This window comes from Schistocerca gregaria, chromosome 1 (genome assembly GCF_023897955.1).
Source record: "Schistocerca gregaria isolate iqSchGreg1 chromosome 1, iqSchGreg1.2, whole genome shotgun sequence".
Lineage (NCBI taxonomy): Eukaryota > Metazoa > Arthropoda > Insecta > Orthoptera > Acrididae > Schistocerca > Schistocerca gregaria.
The window spans coordinates 109,635,359-109,660,462 of record NC_064920.1 but is presented as its reverse complement, the minus strand read 5'-3'; the positions used below and the strand labels follow the sequence as shown (position 1 = coordinate 109,660,462).

Here is a 25,104-nt window from a genome sequence, read left to right as displayed (position 1 = left end):
ATCAAAATTCGATAAAGCCTTAAACTCTGTTTGCTGCAAGAACAGTTAAATCAACAAGATTTGGGATCTTGAAAAACTGGCTAAAGTTGAAAAAAGAAATCTAAGGAAAATACTCTTGCCTAAAAGTAGTACCAATGCAGTTTGCAAATTAAAATCTATCACAGAGCTATACTTGAAAATGGAAAAATTAACTGATGAAATGAGGAAAAGAAGGCTACAGTTTCATGAACATACAGCTCCAGAAAAAAAATAATAACTAGTTCCCCTGGAAAGACGACGTCGATTTTGATCCGATGACGGAATATGCCACCTGTGGGATGGTAGTTGTACTGATAATGGTTTCATCGGCGTCCGCCAACAGATAACGTAGTGTCATACCTTTCACAGTACCATCTGTGCCTATCCTCTAATAGGGCGCGCTCACAGCCAGAGGACTCTGTGTGTGGCAAACGTGTGAAGCAAGCGGTAACCGTCCCAAGGAGACTCCAAGTGAGCGAGTCTGAAATGGGCCAAATTGTGGCCTTCCGAGCTGCTGGGTGGTTCTTCCGGAGAACTGACACACAAGTTGGACATGCTACGTCGGTTGTGCAACGACGCTGCTATCAGTGGCCACAGGAACATCCTCACACCCATGGACTAGGTTCTGGACGTATACGCAGCACAGACGCCTGCCAGGATCGTCTTATTGTTAGAGCAGCAATGGCAGTTCGTACAGCTACGCAGCACAGGTAAGAGGGCTTTTGAGCACAGTCGAGTCAACACGATCTGTTGCGTACCGTTTATTAGCAACAGGGCACGTGCTCTTCTAGCCCGTCTTCCACTAACACCACAACATCGATGTGCACGGCTTGACTGGTGCCGTCAGAGGATCACTTGGAATGGCGATAACAGCACATTCTGTCTGCACGCAAGTGATGATCGTTTTCATGTATGACGTAGACATTTTGAACACTGTCTTCCAGAGCGGGTTCGTCCAAGATATACTGGCCTCACCCTAGGCCTTATGGTTTGGGGTTTCTGGACGCGAGGATAGCGAGCACTCGGTACGTACAGAATTCTTGAATTCTTGAAGAACGATGATGAGGTGTTGTTCGAGCAGGATGAATACTCGCTCACAGACTACTCGTGAAACTCAGTGTGTTCTGCAAGATGTGCAGCAACTTCTCTGGGGATCACAATATCTGGACTTAACTCCAGTCAAGCACGGGTGGGGTATGATGGGACGATAAGTGACTCGTGCAACTTGCCAGCCGACAAGTCTTACAGAGCTACGTCAACAATTCGAGCAGTCATGGCATAAGAATATTCGTCATCTGTACGATCGACTGAATGCCAGTCAGAATCTGCACTACCGCCTGTGGAGGCAACACCGTGTTCTAATATAGGTGTTACAGCATAGGTCGATTCCTGGTACCTCAGAACCACTTGTGATATTGACCGGTAAATATAATCACTTCATGCACTGCATACGCACTATTGCAACAATAAATCTTGAGTGAATTTGAAATCTCTAAGAGTGTGTACCAATTATTGTTCCGGCAGCATATATACGGAATGGATAGTAACAGCCGAACAGAGCAGATCTTCAATTTACTAAATACCTACAAATTCAGATCTACATGCTCCACTGACTAAGATATGAAAAACATTGGAATCAGAATGGACTTAATAAGTAACAGAACACTTTTTAGAAGAGCTACGCAATAGGAATGGCAATACAGGGAAGAACGAGGTCAGAAAAAGGAATAAGGTGGAGTCAGGAACCACGCTGTCGAACTAAGAGGGAAATCTGGGAGCAAAAAAAAAATCAAACAAAAAGAATAATAGCCAAAATTGGTTTTACCGTACCCTACAAAACTGCAATTCGAATAAATAAATAAATAAATAAAGTTTTCTAAGGTTAAAGGGGTTAAAATAAAGGTATTAAGCACCCTTTTGATGATTTACTGTATAACACAGATGGGAATACTGTAGCTGGTGCTAAGACGATGACAATGGAAGTCCCATAAGGTCAGCTAGCAATAGACTGGTCGCAATTTCTGAGGAGCACGACCTCAGAAAAAAACAAGACGCGTGTAGAGGATTTGTCGACCTCAAAAAAGGATTCGACAATGTTGAATGCTCTAATGATCGAAATTCTGGAAAGAATAAGAGTAAGCTAGTGTGAGAGACGAGTGATACACAATATGAACAAAAACCAAGAGCAAACAATAATGCTGGAAGATTATGAATGGATACTCGGGTTAAAAAGGGGATGTAAGACAGGGTGAAGTCTTTCCCCCATACTGTTCTTTCTACACACTGAAGAGCCAAAGAAACTCGAACACCTGCCTAATATCGTGTAGTGCCCCCGCAAGCATGCAGAAGTGCCGCAACACGACGTAGCATGGATTCGACGAATGTCTGAAGCAGTGTTGGAGGTAAATGACACAATGATTCCTGCAAGACTGTCCATAAAACTGTAATGGTATGAGGGGGGTGACGGGGGGGGGGGGGGGAGATCTCTTCTGAACAGCATGTTGCAAGGCATCTCAGATATGCTCAATAATGTTCATGTCTGGGAAGTTTGGTAGCCAGCGGAAGTGTGTAAACTAAAAAGAGTGTTCCCGGAGCCACTCTGTAGCAATTCTGGACGTGTGGGGTGTCACATTGTCCTGCTGGAATTGCCCAAGTCCGTCGGAATGCACAATGGACATGAATGGATCCAGGTGATCAGACACGATGCTGACGTGCGTGTCACGTATCAGAGTCGTGTCTAGACGTATCAGGGGCCCCATATCACTCCAATTGCACACGCCCCACACCATTACAAAGCCTCCACCAGATTGAAAAATCCCCTGCTGTCAAAGCAGGGTCCACGGATTCGTGTGGTTGTCTCCATACACGTACACGTCCAATCAGTCGATACAATTTGAAACGACACTCGTCCGACCAGAATGGGTGCAGGTGATCAGACAGGATACTTCCTTACGTGTCACCTGTCAGACTCGTCTCTTGACGTATCAGGTGTCCCACGTCACTCCAACTCCACACGCTCCACGTCATTACAGAAACCCCACCAGCTTCAACAGTCCCCAGCTGACATGATCCATATCCGTACACGACCATTCGCTCGATGCATTTTGAAATGAGACTCGTCCGATCATGCAACATGTTTCCAGTCACTAACAGCTCAATGTCGGTGTTGACGGGCCCAGGAGAGGCGGAAAGCTTTGTGTCGTGCAGTTATCGAGGGTACACGAATGGGCCTTCGGCTCCGAAAGCCCATATCGATGATGTTTCGTTGATACTTATTGGTTGCCCAGCATTGAAATGTGCAGCAGTATGCGGAAGGGCTGCACTTCTGTCACGTTGGACGAATCTCTTCATACGTCGTCGGTCCCGTTCTTACAGGATCTTTTCCCGGCCACAGCGAGGTCGGAGATGTTTTGCCGGACTCCTGATATTCACGGTACACTCGTGAAATGGTCTTACGGGAAAGTCCCCGCTTCATCACTACCTCGGACACGCTGTGTCCCATCACTCGATTATAAGACCACGTTCAAACTCACTTAAATCTTGATAACCTGCCATTGTAGCAACAGTAAACGGTCTAATAACTCCACCAGACACTGTCTTATATAGGCATTGCCGACCGCAGCGCCGTATTCTGCTAGTTTACATATACACGTATTTGAATACGAATGCTTCTGCCAGTTCCTTTGGTGCTTTAGTGTGCATCCAAGAAACAAGAAGGGAAATAAAATAAAGGACTAAGAGTGGAATTAAAATTTAGGCTGAAAGGATTTCAAGGATAAGATTCGTTGATGAGATCCTTAGTGAAAGTGAAGCGAAGTTCAAAAATGTTCAAATGTGTGTGAAATCTTATGGGACTTAACTGCTAAGGTCATCAGTCCCCTAGAACTCAGAACTACTTAAACCTAACTAACCTAAGGACATCACACAACACCCAGTCATCACGAGGCAGAGAAAATCCCTGACCCCGCCGGCAATCGAACCCGGGAACCCGGGCGTGGGAAGCGAAAACGCTACCGCACGACCACGAGCTGCGGACACGCACGTTTTCTGAAGATACGTGTGGCCTTTACATAGGGAAAGTGGCAAAGAACATGATGCGAAGGGAAGCTTGCGGTGCTGTAAAGTGGGAGTGAAAATCCGGAGACTACTTACTAAGAAAGAAGAGGAAAAATTCAATCAGATGTAATGTTTAGCCTTTGAAAATTGAAGTCTGGCAACGCAAAGTGTAGCATTAAAAATAAGTTTAATGTAACTGGCGACAGCTAACCGTTTCTAAATATTCAAGTCTTCGAATCGCCTTACCCGGTAGTGAACAAACGTTAGGGTCCATCCAGCTCTAACGCAATACGTGATCATCAGTTCTTGCAGAAAATTCTTGTATTTATTTATTTTTCCTTCCGGTTTGGCCAACTAGGGATCTCGAGACAATTTCAATTCCTTCTTATCTGCTCTTCTTTTTCTTCAGTATTCTTACATCTTTTCACTGTACCTCTTTTTCTCCTTCCTTCGGCCTGTTTTATCACTGCTACTGCTTTGGGATCCTGCCTCTGTAAAAATAACTGTTTCTGCTGCTTCTTCTGTTTAACGCTTTGTATTTCCAATTCTTTTTGTGACTTCTCAGATCCAGCTTGTTAATTTCTTTCCCCGCGTATGCTTTTGGAATATTATGAACACCATGCGCTTTCCAGGAGCTTCAAGCGGGACCCTGCTACAGAGTGACTTTTTGGTTGGTTTTTGACCCAGTGTCATTCAGTCAGCAAGTGGGCTGTAGAAATTGAAATTTTTGTATTCGAATCACATTGGTATGAGGGTATTTAAATGATACTGTGTATGGAAAGGGAATTTTAATGATATTGTGCAGGGAATTATAAACCTGTTCAAGAATTTTTATCTTATGGGACAGCAAACGGATTGAGTGATAGAACACTTACACACATGTCCCTCATCTTGCCATGTAGGAATCGTCAAATTGCAGATAACCTTCCAGCGCCAATGTTGCGACTGAAGAGTACAGTAAGAATTTCAGCTCTTCTTCGTTCTCATAACTTCCGTACTTCAGATGGCTTGTCGACTGATTCAGTCACATTGCCCGTCTTCATTCTACTCGCAGCATCGAAGATCTCTTTATGGTGATGGAGGAGTGGTGGGGGGATGGGGGGGGGGGGGGGGAGAGTAGAGAAGGAACAGGCCACGTTGTTGGGTCGTTTATCAGTGTGTTGGGTGCAGAAATTCATTCTGTACGTCCCTGGGTTCTTTATCATTGGAAGAATGAGATGACGCGCAAGATGTCGGCGTAGTGACACTGACTCTGACGCCAGGTAACACACATTTCAGACGAAGTGAAGCGAATGTGACGTACTTAGGACGCATTCACGCTGCGCTGTATCAGAGACGACAGAAGATGTATTTCGACTTCTGTGATCGTTTAAGACCATATAATGCGGTAGCCATTCTAGCAGATAAATTAAAGGAGCAGCTCATTATATCTTCAGTTGGTACCTCATTTCAATTTTGGAAGCTATTGCTGCCTTTTCGTTGTCTGAAAGTGACGCCTGTGAACTTTACGAAGAGGCCCGAACAATAAGCTACATCACAGGTAAATTAGTAGCGAACTCTGTTATGCTACTACGGCTCAGTCAGTAGTAGTAGCCATTTTTACGACACCAGTGGTCTCGTGTTCAAACTTACTGAGATTTTAACATTTTTCTGATCTTTTTCTCTTTTAACCAGACAAAGAAAAAGAGTTTGTACCACGCTTATAAATGCAGAAATAGGGCCCTAAATAAGGTGAACAGAAAGTAAGTCCTTCTAATGAGTAATGAACTATAAATATAGAACTTGCAAATGTAGTATTAAATAAAAGAACTGTTATTTCGCACAGGGCAGATTCAGCATCCAAACTGTGGTCGATATGTTGATGATCTGCTAGTAAACATTTATCAGTTGAAGACATGAAGTCTGGAAATAAGTCCTTGATCATATTGTCCGTCTTGATCACACAAAAATTTTGACATTTCGCTGTTACCGGTTTCGGCTATTGCCGTCTTCAGATCTGTTACAAACGAAAAGAGGGTGTAACCAACTAAGTTCAATTTGCTGAAGCTAAATCTGTAAAAGGTCTAGTGCTATATAAGATAAATAAAAAGTATTTTCATGATGAACCGCGACACACACTAACCATACATACTATAAAATATTCTGATGAAGGTGTCAACGTCAAATTATATCTGTAGGTACGTAGTAAGTGCTGGTGACGATAGGGATGCGTCTGATATTTATACAAATAACTGAGAGCAGCAGAGGGCAATATAGCTATGGTACATGAGTAACCATTATCGCAAATTTAATAGTTAAAATGCAGTATATGTATTACGCCAGTCGAAGGCAGATGCAAGTCAAAAACGTGTATTGAATTAGATAAAAATATGTAAAAAGTGGCTGGTTGCTGTTTTTCGAAATTAATTTAATCCACAACCACAGAACTCAACATCCGTAAATTTATGCTCTGGAGTGTTTTTGCTATCGCATTTGTGTCTATAAACTGGGCACAATCAATTCTTTCACAGACGTTGGCTTTCGAAACAATATGACGGTCACTGTGTGCATACATGAAAACTTATGAAACTGTTTCAACATTTCTCGCACTTACCTACGAAATACACTACTGGCCATTAAAATTGCTACACCGAGAAGAAATGCAGATGATAAAAGGGGATTCATTGGACAAATATATTATACTATAACTCAAATGTGATTACATTTTCACGTTGTTTGGGCCTTGATAAGCCTGGACATTGAGTCAAACAGAGCCTGGATGGCGTGTACAGCTGCCCAAGCAGCTTCAACACGATACCACAGTTCATCAAGAGTAGTGACTGGCGTATTGTGACGAGCCAGTTGCTCGGCCACCGTTGACAAGACGTTTTCAGTTGGTAACAGATCTGGAGAATGTGCTGGCCAGGGCAGCAGTCGGACATTTTCTGTATCCAGAAAGACCCGTACAGGACCTGCAACATGCGGTCGTGCATTATCCTGCTGAAATGTAGGGTTTCGTAGGGATCGAATGAAGGGTAAAGCCACGGGTCGTAACACCTCTTAAATGTAACGTCCACTGTTCAAAATGCCATCAATGCGAACAAGAGGTGACCGAGACGTGTAACCAGTGGCACCCCACATCATCACGCCGGGTGACACGCCAGTATGGCGATGACGAATACACGCTTCCAGTGTGCGTTCACCGCGATGTCGCCAAACACGGCGGAGTAGCCGTGCGGTTCTAGGCGCTACAGTCTGGAACCGAGCGACCGCTAGGGTCGGAGGTACGAATCCTGTTAGTTAGGTTTAATTAGTTCTAAGTTCTAGGCGACTGATGACCCCAGAAGTTAAGTCGCATAGTGCTCAGAGCCATTTGAACCATTTGAAGCAACCACGGATGCGACTATCATGATGCTGTAAACAAAACCTAGACTCATCCGAAAAAATGACGTTTTGCCTTTCGTGTACCCAGGTTCGTCGTTGAGTACACCATCGCAGCCGCTCCTGCCTGTAATAAAACGTCAAGGGTAACCGCAGGCATGGTCTCCGAGCTGACAGTCCATGCTGCTGCAAACGTCGTCGAACTGTTCGTGCAGATGGTTGTTGTCTTGCAAACGTCCCCATCTGTTGACTCAGGGATCGAGACGTGGCTGCACGATTTTGTTACAGCCTTGCGGATAAGACGCCTTTCATCTCGGCTGCTAGTGATACGAGGCTGCTGGGATCCAGCACGGCGTTCCGTATTACCCTCCTAAACCCACTGATTCCATATTCTGCTAACAGTCATTGGATCTCGACCAAAGCGATCAGAAATTTCGAGATTCGATAAAGCGCAATCGCGATAAGCTACAATCCGACCTTTATCAAAGTAAGAAACGTGATGGTACGCATTTCTTCTCCTTACACGAGGCATCACAACAACGTTGGTCAACTGCTGTTCGTGTATGAGAAATCGGTTGGATAGTTTCCTCGTGTCAGCACATTTTAGGTGTTGCCACCGGCGTCAACCTTGTGTGAATGCTCTGAAAAGCTAATCATTTTCATATCACAGCATCTTCTTCCTGTCGGTTAAATTTCGCGTCTGTAGCACGTCATCTTCGTGGTGTAGCAATTTTAATGGCCAGTAGTGTACATCCTTGAATATTACCAGTACAAGAGCTACACTACCTGGCCATCTCCTTCAGATCTTAGAGCTAACTTACCGAGTTTACCACGGACTCCGTACCACTATAGTTCCTTCACATAAAAGACAAAAATTCTACAACGACAATACGTTTGAATCCGGGACCACTAGCATCATATATATAATCGACAGTAACTCACTGTGCTACGGTGGCATTTGCCGTTGAGACAGCTCATTGTTAGGTACTTTCTGTAGAGTTGGGGCGTATTCACTTTCGAAGAACGAAGAGACAGCATAACTGCGTTGGCTTCCGCGGCCAGAGTCAGTCGACATAAAAGTTTTCTGGTTTGGTACCGCGTCATAATGTAAAAACTACTGCTGCTGTAGAAAAGCCAACGTTTCGGCCACGATTGTAGCGGCCGTAGACCCAGAATAAGCCCTCTGCAATCGTGGCCGAAACGTTGGCTTTTCTACAGCAGCAGTAGTTTTTACATTATGACGCGGTACCAAACCCAGAAAACTTTTATGCCGAAGAGACAGCAGTTCCTTCGAATGAATGAGCTGTTTGTTTAACTCGTCATCTTGAATGGCAACCACAGTTCAAGATCTCTAAAGATCACTAAAATCGATACACGGCTTCTGTCGCCTTCGACACGGCGTTTACTCCACATAATGACGTCACATTCGCCTCGCTTAGAGTGAAATGAGGGGTAAGCTGTGATGCCTTGCGACAGTGGTACCGGAGAGATGCGGCAGCTGCCCGGGGCATGTTCCGCGTCGTTTCTCGACGTGTGAGGAGCCTCGTACGTTTGTGAGGGTCTGGGGACAGTTCAGTTGCACGCTGCGCAGGCTTTCTGTCGCAACGGCGGCCGCGTGGGACCCGCCGCGGCGCAGTCGTCCCAGCGGCGCCCGCCTGCGTGCGACCGTCTCACACACGCCGGGAGTCGCGCTTTTACCTCGCCGGGAGTCGGGAGCCGCGCTTTTTCGTCTTCCACCCCTGCCGGCTGCCTGCTCACTCACCTGGCCCTTCCGTGCTTTCTACGGCCTACTTCCGTGGATCCCTCATACGCACTTCCCGTCGGGCATGCGCAGAAAGGCTTTTATCTTTACGAGGAGCTCTCTCACAGCCTCCCATAATATTACATGCGCCCGCTACGGGAAACTCGTTAAAAGTTTCCTTTGTTTTTTTTTTTCAGAAAGATACTTTCACTCTGTAGCTTACTATGAGCTGTAATGCAAAGGTAGTAAGTGTCGCACCGACCTGCACTGTAAACCAGATATGGCCCTTTCATAGCCAGTTACTACTAAGCTTTCTACATCTATACTCTGCAGGGCAAATTATTGTCTGGAGTGAAGGGTAAAGCTATAATTCTCAGTCGTCCCCCCCCCATCCCCCCAATCCCTTCCCTTTTACATTAGCGAAGGGTGTGCAACAATGAGCGGTGTCGGTAAATCTCAAAAATGGCTCTGAGCACTATGGGACTTAACATCTGAGGCCATCATTTCCCTAGAACTTAGAACTGCTTATACCTAACTAACCTAAGGACATCACACACATTCATGCCCGAGGCAGGATTCGAACTTGCGACCGTAGTGGTCGCGCGGTTCCAGACTGAAGCGCCTAGAACCGCTCGGTCACCAACGGCCGGTGCGTCGGTAAATCTCGGTATGACTTGTAGTTTCTACCATTTCCCCGTCATAGTCAATCATTTAGCAAGTGAATGTGGAATGAATTGTCTGACTCTCCTTGGAACGCAAGCTCTCGGAATTTTGAAAGTAAATATTTCCCTGAAGCACAACGACTCCCGTGTCGCGTCTGGGACTGTAGTGTGATTTGCTTCCCCCAAACTATGTCGCGGTCACTAAACGAACCCGTAAAGAAACCTGCTGCCCTTCTCCGTATCATCTTAGTTAATTCTTCCTTGTAAGGATCCCTGCCCTGACAAGAAGTAATCGACAATCAGTGGAATGAGCGTATCAAAAGCGACTTCGCTCGTACATGAATTAGGGGCGCAATCAACTGTTGCTTCTCACACAAGGATGCTATATACACTCATGCTCATAAATTAAGGCTGATTGCAGAATGTGGTGTCACACAACGTGGCACTACACAAAACTGGCGCATAGAGAACACACACGACGCAGATTTGTAAGTCCAAAGTATTGGTGATAAGTTGAGAAAACAGTCCCGAAACACATGTGGTACAAAACGCCACTGCTTCCTCTGCATGACTCCCGACATCAAGATGGGATATGATCACCATCCACACGTACACAGGCCGCACAAAGGGTTGGCATACTCTGGATCAGGTGGTCGAGAAGCTGCTGGGGTATTCTCCCATTCTTTCACCAGTGCCTGTCGGAGCTCCTGAAGTGTCCTAGGGGTGTGAAGACGTGCAGCGATACGTCGACCGAGAGAATGCCAGACGTGTGTAAGACAGGAATGTAGTCTTTCGCCCCTACTGTTGAATCCGTTCATCGAAGAAGCAATAATGGAGATAAAAGAAAGGTTCAGGAGTTGAATTAAAATTCAAGGTGAAACGATATCAATGATCTCTGATGACATTGCTGTCCTCAATGACAGTGAAGAAGAATTACAGGATGTGTTTAATGGAATAAAAAGTCTAATCAGTTCAGAATATGGGCTGAGAGTAAATCGAAGAACAACAAAATAAGAAGAAGTAGCAGAAATGAGAACAGCGAGAAACTCAACATCGGGATTGATGGTCACGAGGTAAATGAAGATAAGGAATTATGCTACCTAGGCAGTGAAATAACCAATCACGAACGGTTTAAAGAGGACGTCGAACGGAAACTAGCACTCGAAAAAGGGCACTCCTGGTCAAGAGAATTCTACTAGTATCAAACATATATCTTAATTTGAGGAAGAAATTTCTGAGAATGTACGTTTTGAGCACAGCATTGTGTGGTAATGTAACAATGACTGGAAAAATCGGAGCAGAAGGGCATCGAAACATTTGAAATCTGGTGCTACAGACGTACGTTGGAAATTAGGTGGACTGATCACCTAAGGAATGAGGAGGTTCTCCGCAGAATCGGCAAGGGAAGGAATATGTGGAAAACACTGACAAGGAAAAGAGACAGGATGATAGGACATCTGTTAAGACATCAGGGAATGACTTCCATGGTAGTAGAGGCAGCTATAGAGGGCCAAAACTGTGGAGGAAGACAGAGATTGGAATATACCAGCAAATAATTGAGGACGTAGGTTGCAGGTACTACTCTGAGATGAAGAGGTTGGTAGAAATGGTTCAAATTGCTCTGAGCACTATTGGACTTAACATCTGACGTCATCAGTCCCCTAAAACTTAGAACTGCTTAGACCTAACTGACCTAAGGCCTTCACAGACATCCATGCCCGAGGCAGGATTCGAACCTGCGACCGTAGCAGTCGCGCAGTTCCGGACTGAAGCTCCTAGAACCGCTCGACCACCGCGGCCGGCTGGTTGGTACAAGAGAGGAATTAGTGGCGAGCCGCATCAATTTAGTGTATAAATTTGTGTTCAAAACTGTAGAGAAGATGAGTAACAGTGTAGCGAAGGAGACTCAAAATGTCACTAGTGCAACTACTGATAGGAGTTGAGCAGGCGATTGGAAGAGCCTGATGAGGACAAATAAGGCGGCGTGCCGGCTCGCGTTTCGAAAGCCGGTAGATTTGTGTGCTCATCAGGCGTCGAGCGATGCCTAATGCAAACGGTGAGGCGGCGGGCGGTCAAGCCGCCAGGCCAAGGCCCCCGCGGTGTCAAGGGGTTCCGCCGGCGAGCGACTGCCTGCGTGGCGAGAATCCTGCCGCCGCTCGCCCATCACATACCTGCCTGCCAGATGCTCCGAGCATCCGGTCTGCTCCTTCGTGACGCAGCGACCACTGAACTCGCAGCTACCTGCAGAGGCGCGACGCGCTGACTCAGACGGATGTCCAATAAGGTTCGACCGATAGAGAAAGAGAGAGAGAGAGAGAGAGAGAGAGAGAGAGAAAGTAGGAGAGGCGCCGGAGGCGAGGGGTGGGGAATTCCAATGCACTGGTGACGATGCGTTACAAGACTGCTGACACGCATTTCATGTGTCCACTCAGAGGTTAATTTCTACGAGCCTATTCTGTGCTCTCTACGCAGATTTTTCCCTTTGTAGCACTTGGACGCACTGTTATAGTCTTCCCATCAAGGTAAGCGTGGTAGCGTAAACCTTTAAATCCGGCTGGTGCAGTACTTTAGTCTCTTACTTTCCTCTGCTCTAAACTTTCCCAGAAAATTCTAGCATAACTATTTTCCAGTGAATTTGACACCCTGGATGTAATGAAGCTTTTATGTAAAGAAAGGCAAATACCATCTAAGTTTGAACAGTTCTCGGGTATCTGACCGGGTAGCGTCGTAATTTCTCCACTACATTTCAGCAGTTGTACGCGCTGCCATCTTCAGGTGGTTCCTGTCGAATGCTGTGCGTCATACCGAACTACTCAGCAGCACTCAACAGGACCAGCCATACCTCTGAAGATGTCCAACGTAGCATTGGACGAAACATTAGGAATAGAAGAATTCCATGGACCACGGCCATATAACCCGGAAGAATTATCAACAGCGGTACCATGCGGTCGTGAAAGCCTTCATTGTATGTTACCGAATTACGCCAGGCCACTAAATCAGCCGTGGCTGACCATTGTATAAAGACTGGCCATACTACGGACTATGTAAAAACAAAAATACTCTGTCAATCCTCCTACTTCTGGGTCTGCGTTACTAAAGCGGCCATCGAAATCCGACTGCAGGAAGATCTAATTAATAAAGACAGCGGCCTTCAACTTAGTCAGGCTTGGAAGCCTGCAGTCAGCCTAGAGAGAAATATGCGGTCCCAGAGATCGAGAACCGCCCCCGACGGCGGCAGCAGGGAGACTGCAGACCCCGGTTCAGATCCAGGCGCAGCTTCCCCAACCACCTCCAGTAGCCGCCGTGCCGGCCGCACCAAAAACACCAGGAGAGGAACGATGGAGGGGGTAACGACTAGTATATATAGGAACAGCACAGCATTCGCCAGGAACCACTTGAAGATGGCAGCGTGTACGTCTACCGAAATATTGTGGAGAAATTACGACGCTACCCGGTCGGATACACGAGAACTATTCAAATTGGAAATACGCCGGGAGAACTTCAGATTGCATACCGTGTAAGTTACTTCTTTTATTTTATTGGATAGCTAGTTTCAATGCTTTCTTTGAGTTGTGAACCTCAGTCGGTAAAAATGGAACTCTTACAGGATCACTTTCTTGTCCGTCTATTTGTCAAACTATTGAAAAGCTTATTTTGTCAGTAATGGATAGACCTATCCAGTTGAAATTTATGTCACGTACTAAGGTGTATGGTGTCTTAGCGGTGTATAAAATTGATGCTCCTAAGTCTCTGCAATCAAAAGATACGGCCGTTTATGTGACATATATTGATACTTGCAAAGTCGCTCATCAGAACCTATGGGGTACTTCATCTTAACCTATAATCATGAAATTTGGCAAGAACCGAGGTTTTACTGCGCAACTAATGGAAAAAATTAGAAAATTGTTAATTTCTAATTGTAACACATGAAAAATAAATTTATTTTGTCATTTGCTGTCTTCACACTCTTGCCAGTATCAATGGCGATAATAGGCAAAAAGCGAACAGATTCTCGATTCTCACGATGGATAAAGTGTCTAAATACATAATTAAGTTTTTAAGGACCGCTCAGAGCCTACGGGCTTGTCGCAGTTCTAACACTGGTTCCCGCCAGCTCACAGAAGTTAAGCGCTGCCAGGCTGGGCTATCACTTGGATGGGTGAGCATCCGGTCTGCCGAACGCTGTTGGCAAAGCGAGCTGCACTCAACTCTTGCGAGGCAAACTGAGGAGCTACTTGATTGAGAAGTAACTGTTCCGGTCTCGTAAACTGGCATACGGCCGGGAGAGAAGTGTGCTGACCATATGCTCCTCCATATCCATATTCAGTGACGCCTGTGTTCCGAAGATGACACGCCGGCCAGCGTGACCGAGCGGTTCTAGGCGCTTCAGTCTGGAAACGCGCGACCGCTACGTCGCAGGTTCGAATCCTGCCTCGGGCATGAATGTGTGCGATGTCTTAGGTTAGTTGGGTTTAAGTAGTTCTAAGTTCTAGGGGACTGATGACCTCAGATGTTAAGTCCCATAGTGGTCAGAGCCATTTTTTGAAGATGACAAGGCTACCGGTTGGTACCGTGGGTCCTCCATGGTCTGTTCGTGTGGTGTTTGGTTTTTAAGGAACCCTCAAAGTGCGAGCACTACTCACACCTGGCCATTTTTGATTTTAGATCATCCTCAGATCCATTAATTACGAACCACCGTTAAGTGCAGTCTGTCAGCTGACGAATACACGCTGAACACCGAAAGGGGGCTACCTTAATTTTGACCTACTGACTGCTCTGTATTTCCTGCTGCGCACTCAACCTGACTCGGAACGACGGTTCTCCCCTTATAGCTGCTTCTTCTCTCTCTGGATTCCCTATGCAACCGCAGAATCATTCTACCGGAGAGTCCAGGTGAGTATAAGCTTTTGACCACGACTGTGTCGGTCAAATGTGCTCTGGAATTTATAATATTCCCTGTGAGTGCAGAAGCAACTACATGTTTCAGTCCATCCGTACCCTTCCCGACCAACGTGCGGAACGTCAGCGGCACATTAAATGTCTAGAACATGAATAATCAGCAGTTGCTGTGCACAACCTCCCATATAAACACAAAATTCCCTTTGAAGAAACAAAATTTTTATCCCACGCTTCTACACACTGGAATTCTGTTGTAAAAAAGAGGCAGCATAAACTAGAATATCCGCGATCAGCTTTAGAAGAGTCAGCGGGCGTAATCTTAAGTGGTGGGAGCTCTCGACGCAGAGAAGAAATAGAGAAATGCGCCGAATTCTATACGCTTCTACAGCAGCAATGGCGCCATCAGCGCAGACGTGCGACGTACGCCGACCAATCACAAGCCATCTATCGGCTGTATAAGACCACCACAGCAGTAGCCACAACACTCATTTGCTACTGACAAATTTTTATGGTGGTAATCGTCGAAAGATCGACGTTTTAACATGAAGTGATGCAGCAAGATATCCGAGCATGTTTTATCACAGGTATTTTTTATTTTAAGTTTTTGTGGTGCGGACTCATAGGCTCTAGCCTAGATAGCACGTGTGTAAATGCAGTCGTGGATAGCTAGAAGATGTAAAGGGTTAAGTTCAACCGCCTGATCGGAAAGATTTTTTACTGCGCTAACGTTGAGTGGCACTCTTCCTTCGTAAAGAGTGAGAGCTGTATCTTAAATGTAATTTGAAGAAAAGACAATTGAACACCAGAGCTGCTGTTTATTTACTGGTTGACTGGTTTCGGAGTATGCCCATTTTCACAAGCCAGCTATTACAGAGAATAAAATTTCTTATGATTGGATGTGTAGGATGTGGACAATAAAGGTATTAGTGATAAAATGATTCATGTAGTTACTACTTATATTTAAGATACGGTTGGTGTGAACAGTTCTGTTTATATCATCACATGAAAGTATATCTTTTATTTACACTGGGCAGAGGGGCAGAACGTTTAAAACGAAATATAGAGAACACACAAACACAATCGAAAATAACGTTCACTTTTCGACACACGTCTCAAAGACAATAAATACTGAACTCAAAATATCGAGAGAAATCTCACTATTTTATATAATGTCTCCAAAGGCTAATTAATGGTCATTTTGGTACAAATACAAACCTGCATTTACTCGACTAAGCACCCAGAACAAATTCTGAATCAACAAACAGACTTGCGCAGCAAAAAGTTCATGGAATATTTCCAAAGCGCCTTAACTAGCATATGAAAGGCACTCCATCCTGCATTAATCACCAAATACACGACCACCAACGATTCATAGAAACCTTCAGTACCACCTTGGTAAGCATATGAACTGCACTCCATCATACCTTGATCACTTACCAATTACATAACAGCATAAGAATATTATCCTTGGTGGATTCTGTTGAAATAGAAATGAAACAATATTTTTCCCGTAATTACTACTGAAAAGGAAATGAAAATTAATTGTTCAACTATGATATGCTGGAACACTGTGTCTCACCCTGAACATAGTGATATTAATACAATCGCTAAGTATTGAATATATCAGAGATTATATAAGACCTTATAATAAAATTCTTTCCATAAGCATTTGTCAAAACTGCAATAACACCTACGATAAATATGTCAGCGTGACATATGGTGTAATGCAATAAGAGCAAATTCTCCAATGTGTATACAACACTGTTGTCACGTGGGTCACATCGTGCTGGACAATGAAGTTGCCACGGATGCGAAAAATATATGTGTATATAATGCGCATCATGAACATGATACTGTAAGGTGTAACTACATTTTGTGACATCTTTTAACGCAGAAGTGAGATACACGTACGTGCGAGGACATAAATAGAACTGTCCGCACCAACCATATCTTAAATATAAATACGTATCATTGATACATTTATTTATTCACATTATAAACACCCAGTAACAACAAATGTTGTTCTCCGTAATACGTGGTAAGTGAAAATGAGGAAAGCTCGACTCATCCCAATCGACAGTGCCACAAGCCATCACTCCATGAAGCACTGCAGAGACAATTGGAATTCAATCCAGGACACTAGCGCTATGGCTGGTGATTAGGAACTTATTTTCCTCCTATTCCGTCAGCAGAACTAAGATGGACTAAAGATGAGGCGGGTGCCATTGCACAAATGTGCAGTTCCGACCTCGGTTGCGGATGTGTCAGCGACGTGAGCAACGTGGTAGGCAGACCAGTGGTCCAGCTGAACTATGGGGCATCTGTATCTACGTACATATTCCGCAAGCAGACACTACTGCTAGGAGTTCCCTGTCCTGTTTCGCTCGCAAATGGAATGAAGGAAATACACTTCTCTGAATGCTTCCGCACGGGTCTTGGTTCACTTTTCTCAGCAGTCCTTCCGCGAGATGAATGTTGATGGCAATAGGATCGTTCTGCTATATATATAATTCCTTCATTATTTGCAGCAGTCCGTTAACGCTGGGGTAAATTTTCGATTCTGCAAGTAAAGAAATCACTTGGATTTTAGGCGAAGAACTCGTCGGCCCATGTTCGGAGCGCGTTTTAATCCACAAAGGAATTTCCTTGCGATAGATGGTTGGTTTAAATGGCTCTGAGCACTATGGGACTTAACTTCTAAGGTTATCAGTCCCCTAGAACTTAGAACTACTTAAACCTAACTAACGCCGGCCGAAGTGGCAGGCGCTACAGTCTGGAACCGCGCGACCCCAACGGTCGCAGGTTCGAATCCTGTCTCGGGCATGGATGTGTGTGATGTCCTTAGATTAGTTAGGTTTAAGTAGCTCTAAGTTCTAGGGGACTGATGACCTCAGCAGTTAAGTCCCATAGTGCTCAGAGCCATTGAACCTAACTAACCTAAGGACATCACGCACATCCATGCCCGAGGCAGGATTCGAACCTGCGACCGTAGCGGTCACGCCCTTGCGATAGAGAGCGGAAGAGGTGAAAATCTGAGGGCACAAAATCAGGTGAATAAGGTGGGAGCGGGAAGACTTCCCAACCCCACTCCTGCATAGTTTTTTTGTCAGTCTAGCAGAATGCGGTCCGCGTTATCGTGGAGTAGCATCATTTCACGCACTCTTTCTAGTCGTGGTTTCCTTTCGTTTCCTTATGTTAGACTATATACGCCATTTCTCATCACCAGTAATGATGCAGGATACGAATGGTCAATGTTGTTCACGAGCCAATTGATGACGAGCAAGCAGAGATGCACAGAGGACCACCTGCTGATTTTTGCGATTTTGGCTTGGAGCATGTGGCACCCAACACCCGATTTTTGAACCTTCCCCATTGCACGAAACTCGGAACGGATCTGACCTGCCCGCCGTTTTCCTGTCGTCGTGGGTCCAACAGACATGGTCACGATCCCAGAAGGGGCTGCAGGTGGTGATGTGCTGTTAGCAAACGCACTCGCCACGGTCGTTTGCTGCCTTAGCCCATTATTGTCAAAGTTCACCTCACTGTCCTAACGGATAAGTTCGTCGCATGTCCCGTACTGATTCCTGTGGTTATTTCAATAAGTGTTATTTGCCTGTTAGCACTGACAATTCTACGTAAATGCCGGTGCTCTCGATCGTTAAGTGAAGGCCGTCAGCCACTGTTTTGTCCGTGGCGAAGGGTTGTGCCTGAACTTTGATATTCTCTGCACACCCTTGACACTGTGGATTTGGGAATACTGAATTCTCCAACGATTTTCGAAATGGAATGTCCCATGCTTGTAGCTCCAACAACCATTAAGCGTTCAAAGTCTGTTAATTTCCGTCGCGCGGCGGCAATCGCCTCGGAAACCTTCGCATGAGTCACTTGAGTACAGATGACGGCTTCGCCAGCGCACTGATCTTGTGTACCTTGTTTACGCGACACTACCGCCATCTGTATATGTGCATGTCGGTATGCCATGACTTTTGTAGCCCCAGTGTGAGAGCAAGGCCTTACGTGAATTGTGTCCAGCACGGTGCCGGCCCCCTACCACGCGCTGGCTGCTCTCCCGCCAGACGAGTGATCCCAGGAGTCGTGCCGTGTTGCAGGTTCCCGGAGGCGGCGGCGGCGGCGGCGGCATGCGACTGCTGCTGGCAGCTCTGCTGGCCGTGGTCCTCGCGTCGTTGCCCGGCTGCGCCTCGCCGCTGACGCTCAGCCACTGGGACCTCGAGGGCGCCAACGTGTGAGTACCAGGCAGCAGCTGTCTCCAGTCCCTGCCTCTCTATGTACACTACTTTGCTTTATCCATTTAATGCCTCCGTCATAGGTCTTGAGGCTCGTTCCGCACTATTAATTTCTATAAAACAATAAACTGGTAGCCAATATCTCATGAATTCTTTTTATTCCATGATTACCAGTTTCGGCGAAACTAAAGCCGTCATCATCGGATCGGACACATACAGGTTACTGTGGTGTGCGTACTGTAAGACCTTCGGTACACACACAAGCAGATTATTTGACATGTCGCTATATGCGAGTGTCAGCAATATGTCTCGTGGTCTTATCGTGGCGTGTTTATCTTCTGCCGTTAGGTCAGACGATAGAAATGCCACGTGCACGCTTAGAGTAGCAGATTGTCGGTGACCAACTTTAAACACAACTCGATCAATTTTCACACACATTTATTAAAATAATAACAAGCATAAAAATAACTTAACTTGGTTCTGGATGCTATTTATAATTGGCAATCCTAACTTCCTTTGGTCTTGGTACGTTAATCTTATTCTCACATATCTCTGATACTTGACAAAAGTGTCTATACGTTTATCTTCATGAGTATGTACAGGAATATGATAATCTTATTAGGCGCAGACTGAAACTTGACTATAGACTAATGCAGACTAATGCAGACTGGTACAGACAGGTGCAGATAAATGCAGACTGACTAATCGGAGGTCTGTACACTCGTTATAATACCGCACGCGTTCAGGTATCACTTCGCGAGTGTGATCCGCGAGGAGAAAAGGTTCTACGTTAGCAGCAATCTCATTGGCTGCGTGACATATTAATACGCGGATCGGCGGAAGCAGAATTTGGTCCGTCTCTAAGACAGCGCCATCTCGTAGTGCGGAGACGGACGAGCGCTGCGCCTCCGTTGTTGTGCTTAGCGGGGCGCGCTCTAGTGGGAAAGTTGTGTACGCGCTGACTACGCGGAACTATGTACACAACAGTTACAATTTCTGTAAGTAGGCTGTTTAAAAATGCTTCAAATGGCTCTGAGCACTATGGGACTTAACATCTATGGTCATCAGTCCCATAGAACTTAGAACTACTTAAACCTAACTAACCTAAGGACTTCACACAACACCCAGTCATCACGAGGCAGAGAAAATAGGCTGTTTAGGTTTCCATGTTGGTAATGCCACGTAGCGCTCTGTATGAAAATCACTGACTGTGCTGTGTGCAGTCTGTGGCTGGTTTGCATTGTTGGAATATTTGCTATTGTAGTGTTGAGCAGTTGGATGTGAACAGTGCGTAGCGTTGTGCAGTCGGAGGTGAGCTGTCAGCAGTGGTGGATGTGGGAAGAGAGTTGGCAGAGTTTTGACAGCAGACGATCTGGACGTGTGTCCGCCAGAAAAACGAAATTTGTAATACTGGATGTCATGAACTCATATATACATTATGAGTTTTGAACACTAGTAAGGTAAATACATTGTTTTCTATCAAAATCTTTCATTTGCTAACTATGCCTATCAGTGGTTAGTGCCTTTCAGTAGTTAGAATCCTTTATTTAGCTCGTAGTATTGGAGCTCGCTGTATTGCAGCAGTTCGAGTAACGAAGATTTTTGTGAGGTAAATAATTCATGAAAGGTATAGGTTATTGTTAGTCAGGGCCATTCTTGTATAGGGATTATTGAAAGCCATACTGTGTTGCGCTAAAAATATTGTGCGTCAGTTTAGTGTTGATCAGAATAATTAAGAGCGAAATGTCTGAGTACGTTCAGTTCTGCCCAGCTGTTTGAAAATCAAATAACGTAGAGGTTTTCCAGCACAGTAAAATATAAATTTTCCTAAGGGGATGTTTCATACATCAAGGCAAACAATGCCTTGATATTGTAACCTGTATGTGTCCTAAGATCCAATGATGTTGGCTTTAGTTTCGCCGAAACCGGTAATCCTGGAATAAAAAGAATTCCTGCGATCTTGGCTACCGGTTTATTGTTTTACAACCCTCTGGGTCGCTCCCACATGAGAACAATGTACTCCCTACAAAATTTATTTTTATCCTGTGGCTTTCTGCGCGCACTTGCACATCTGACGTATAATGTACTTTATTCCAAGCACTCAAGTCTGTGTATAGAATTAAATCTTATCGTCAATTCGAATAAAATTCTAGAGCTGTCGATGGCTATCTCCGCCATCATCGTCAGAAGTAAAAAATCACTGATTGTTGGGGGTGTTTTATTTTTCTTTCTTTATTGTTATTTCATCCTCCGGCGCTCCATATGGGCAGGGAATGTGCTGTCAGCGATACAGGCAACCCGCTCTTCAGCCAATGGACAATAAAAAATTAAATCAGGGGAAAAGAAAGAACAGATAGTGGAGATACTTAAATTGAATGTAAAGCTTTTCTAAGGTGACGAATAAAACGGAACTTTTTAGATATACGATAGAGTGCTGCTTGCACTGATAGTTGAAAATAGTAATAATAAACGCACATTAAAACATTTGAAACAAGTTGCCGAAGCACTGATGTTTAAGAGAAGCGCTTTCCTGTGGCTCGAAAATAGAAGGACCTGCTGCGGAGTAAGGAGTCAGTTGTTGGAGAGGAAAAGGTTGGCTGGTGATGGGAGTAGGTTGTGTTGCATTGCAGCGATGAAATAGGCGTGGCTTTTGGGAAAGAAGAGGGGGTGGAGCAGAGAGGGAAGTGGTGACACTAATAGTTATTGGGAAAAGGGGGCGCGGAAAGAAAGGCAGATGGGGAAAAAGGGTAAGGAAATGTGAGGAAAAGGGAGAGGGAGCCCTGATGGAGTGGGATGCGTGGGGTGGACGTAAAGTGGGTAAATTTCGGAGCAGAGTTCGTGATCTGGGAGGGGAAGATGGTTGAAGTTTCTTTGGAGGGGCATTTGGGGGAGTGTGCAGGTGGACAGTTGCTGGGACGTGCTGGTAAAGGCGCGACAACGTATGACGATTGGAAAGCAGAGGGGAAACGATAAGATTATTGCAGTCGAATTTGCTGGTGGTGTTGTTTGTTTGGAGGAGTTTGATGTGAGTGAGGAGAGGTGGCAACTTGATGAGTTGGCAACATATCCTTCTGGGAGAGGTAAATGGATGCAGACAGCCAGGCGCTGTCCACAGCGTTTCAGGATCTGGAAGGACTGAGAGAAACTGGGTGGGTTGGAGATCCATGAAACATTTGCATAAAGAAGGATGGAACGGTTCAAGGTTTCGCAGGTGTGGAGGAGAGTGGAGGCGTGCAATCCCCAAACTCGCCCAGTTAGCAGTTTTAGTCTATTGTGGGATCTCTGTTGTGTGGTTAGTAGGTGAAGTTTCCGTGTTAGTTACTGGTCAACTGTTAGTCCAAGATATTTTATTGTATCAGTGAGCTGGATAGAACGACCATAAATAGTAAGGTAGAAGTCATGGAGACGCAAGGTGCGGATGGAGCGGGTGGAGCGTTCTATAATTATTGCCTGGACTTTGGAAGGGTTGACCTTGAGGAGTCCTTGGTTGCTCCAGTAAATAGATTAAGATGGCTTTGGAGGGATAGTTCTGATTTCTGGAGTGTGGGATCGAGAGCACTGAATGCGATGTTAGCATACTGAAGGAGGTTGGCTGCTGGAGGTGGTTTGGGCATATCGGCCGTGTAGAAGAGATAGAGGAGAGGCGAGATGACGTAGCCTTGGGGCACGCCTGCAGTGAGATAGAAGGTGTGGGAGTTGGTGTTGTTAATGATGACAGGGGAGCTGGCACGGTTTACCGTTCATATAGGTTCGACTGCAGCCTCTGGCACCTATTAGCCGAAACGACATGAGCGCGGAAGGTCACTTGGGCAGCTCAAAGCAGCTCCGGCCCTCCGCCGAACTGCGACTTCCAACTGACGCAAGGAGCCGTCGCCGCTTTTAAAATTGCCGCTCCCGCCTCCCTACAAGCATCAAGAACCCGTCTTTACTTCCTTTCGATATCCAAAGCCCTCTCTCACGTCCTGCTTGGTGGTAATTCTGGTCTCTGTTAAAATTGTTGTTGTTTATTATAATCTCAGGCACCGCCTTCATAATGGAATCCCAATATATGGCTGCATCAACCAAGACTCTCGTACTTCGTTTTACAGGCAATGCTCAACCGACATATCAAGGTCCCATTGTTTAATGGTGGTTCAAATGGCTCTGGGCACTATGGGAATTAACATCTATGGTCATCAGTCCCCTAGAACTTAGAACTACTTAAACCTAACTAACCTAAGGACGTCACACAACACCCAGCCATCACGAAGCAGAGAAAATCCCTGACCCCTCCGGGAATCGAACCCGGGAACCCGGGCGTGGGAAGCGAGAACGCTACCGCACGACCACGAGATGCGGGCCATTGTTTAATACGTCGCTTGTGCTCTGTACAACGGTGCTCATTGTCTGACCTATATAGAATTTAGCACAGTTTTCGGACTTACGTGTGTTCTGAGCTATTCAATCTTTCTCATTCGATTGTGAGTTAAGCGGTCCATAAATTACGTTTACTTTTAGGAATCTTATAGTCTGAAATCACAGCTTGATGATGAACTGGCTTTCTTTTCCTTACTGCCCACGCTTACTGTGATGTATCGAAGGAAAGCACTAATTTTGAAAAGTTTGCCGTAAAAAATGTCGTCGCTCGCCAGTTTTCGTTTGATGCATTTTAGAACATATAACGCTGCACACCACATGTAGCTAATACATCTAAATTGATTTTAACGTTGTGAATGAGATCCATACCTCTTTTCATTCCCGAATAAATGAGCGATATGTATTGGGGTTTGGATGCAACGGACCACGACTTGCCACACTCTAGGCTGTGGCCACACGTTATGTGGAGGTGCGCCTCGCGTTTCCGTTTCGTAGGTGGTTTATGAAGTCAGTTCCAGTAACACTTTAGGTTAAGATTGCAGGAAGCGTTATTTTTATTCTAAAACTAGGGACAGGCATTGGCGGTAATAGGTTCCGGATCAAACTTACGCAAAGTGGGCAACAAGGATTTTAAAAACGATTTATCTTCATTCTCAGAGGAAGGAGAAGGAATTGAAGCCCTATCCTGGAATTTGCGTCCATTAGTTTCAAGGTCACGTTTCACCCTCCTACGTGATATTTTATTTTGAAGAACTGATGAGCCTGCTGACGTCTGCGCTGATGTTAAAGAGTCATCTGACGTCACTTGATTGCCGGCGTTGGCTTCCACCAGAGGTGAGTCCAAAAGCTCCACGTCCTTATTTCATCTTCCTATGGGCCTGACTTTGAATCTGTTGCTTCTAAACCAAGTGCCAAGAACCTCACTCAGTTAGGCAGCATACACATAACTAAATTCTTTCACCGCTTCTAAGCCTGACATCTTCACTTTCTTTGTATTTTTCCGTCAATGTTTCGTCGCTTTTGTTGAGCCTTCTGGCCTACGAGAGAAAAAAAAACTAAACCGAAAATTAAAGTCAACTTCGAAATCATTAACATCATTAAATAGTGACTAAATACGACCATAAGTTTTATACATTTTACTCTTTGGTTTTAGGCCTTTGGCTACCTGTTGTTACTTAGTGTATTTCTCAACCGACCTGCACTGCACGTACAGCCGGTGACACAGTGAGATCAGTGTGCTGTACGATTTTCGGCTACATGCTTTAACAGTGTCTGCCTCAGCTGTCAGAGGACAAGTCGACGAACATTGCAAACGTATCCTAAACCAATGTGACTGTTCCGAACTAGCCGGTCGGGGTGGCCGAACGGTTCTAGGCGCTTCAGTCTGGAACCGCGCGACCGCTACGGTCGCAGGTTCGAATCCTGCCTCGGGCATGGCTGTGTGTGATGTCCTTAGGTAAGTTAGGTTTAAGTAGTTCTAAGTTCTAGGGGACTGATGACCTCACAAGTTAAGTCCCACAGTGCTCAGAGCCATTTGAACCATTTTGTTCCGAACTGCGCAGGGGCAATCGATGGTAAACACGTATGGTTGGTGAAGCCAAAAACGAGTGGTCACTGATTTACAATTATAAGGACTTCTTTGGAAAGTACTTCTAGCAGTGGCCGACTGAGATTACAGATTCGTTTTTGTCAACATTGATTCGTTTGGAAAAGATTCAGACGGAATAGTGTTTAAAAAGTATTGTAGAACCGTCTGGAAATACGTCGT

General features: G+C 45.3%; 1 protein-coding gene across 1 annotated transcript in view; it reads left to right on the top strand.

Moving 5' to 3' along the window:
- Positions 1–25,104, top strand: part of LOC126334620 (uncharacterized) — a 387,999-nt gene that overhangs the window by 284,621 nt on the left and 78,274 nt on the right. The window contains exon 3 of the mRNA XM_049997053.1: positions 18,846–18,979. Coding sequence (XP_049853010.1) covers positions 18,846–18,979 — 134 coding nt within the window. The remainder of the gene's footprint in view (positions 1–18,845; positions 18,980–25,104) is intronic.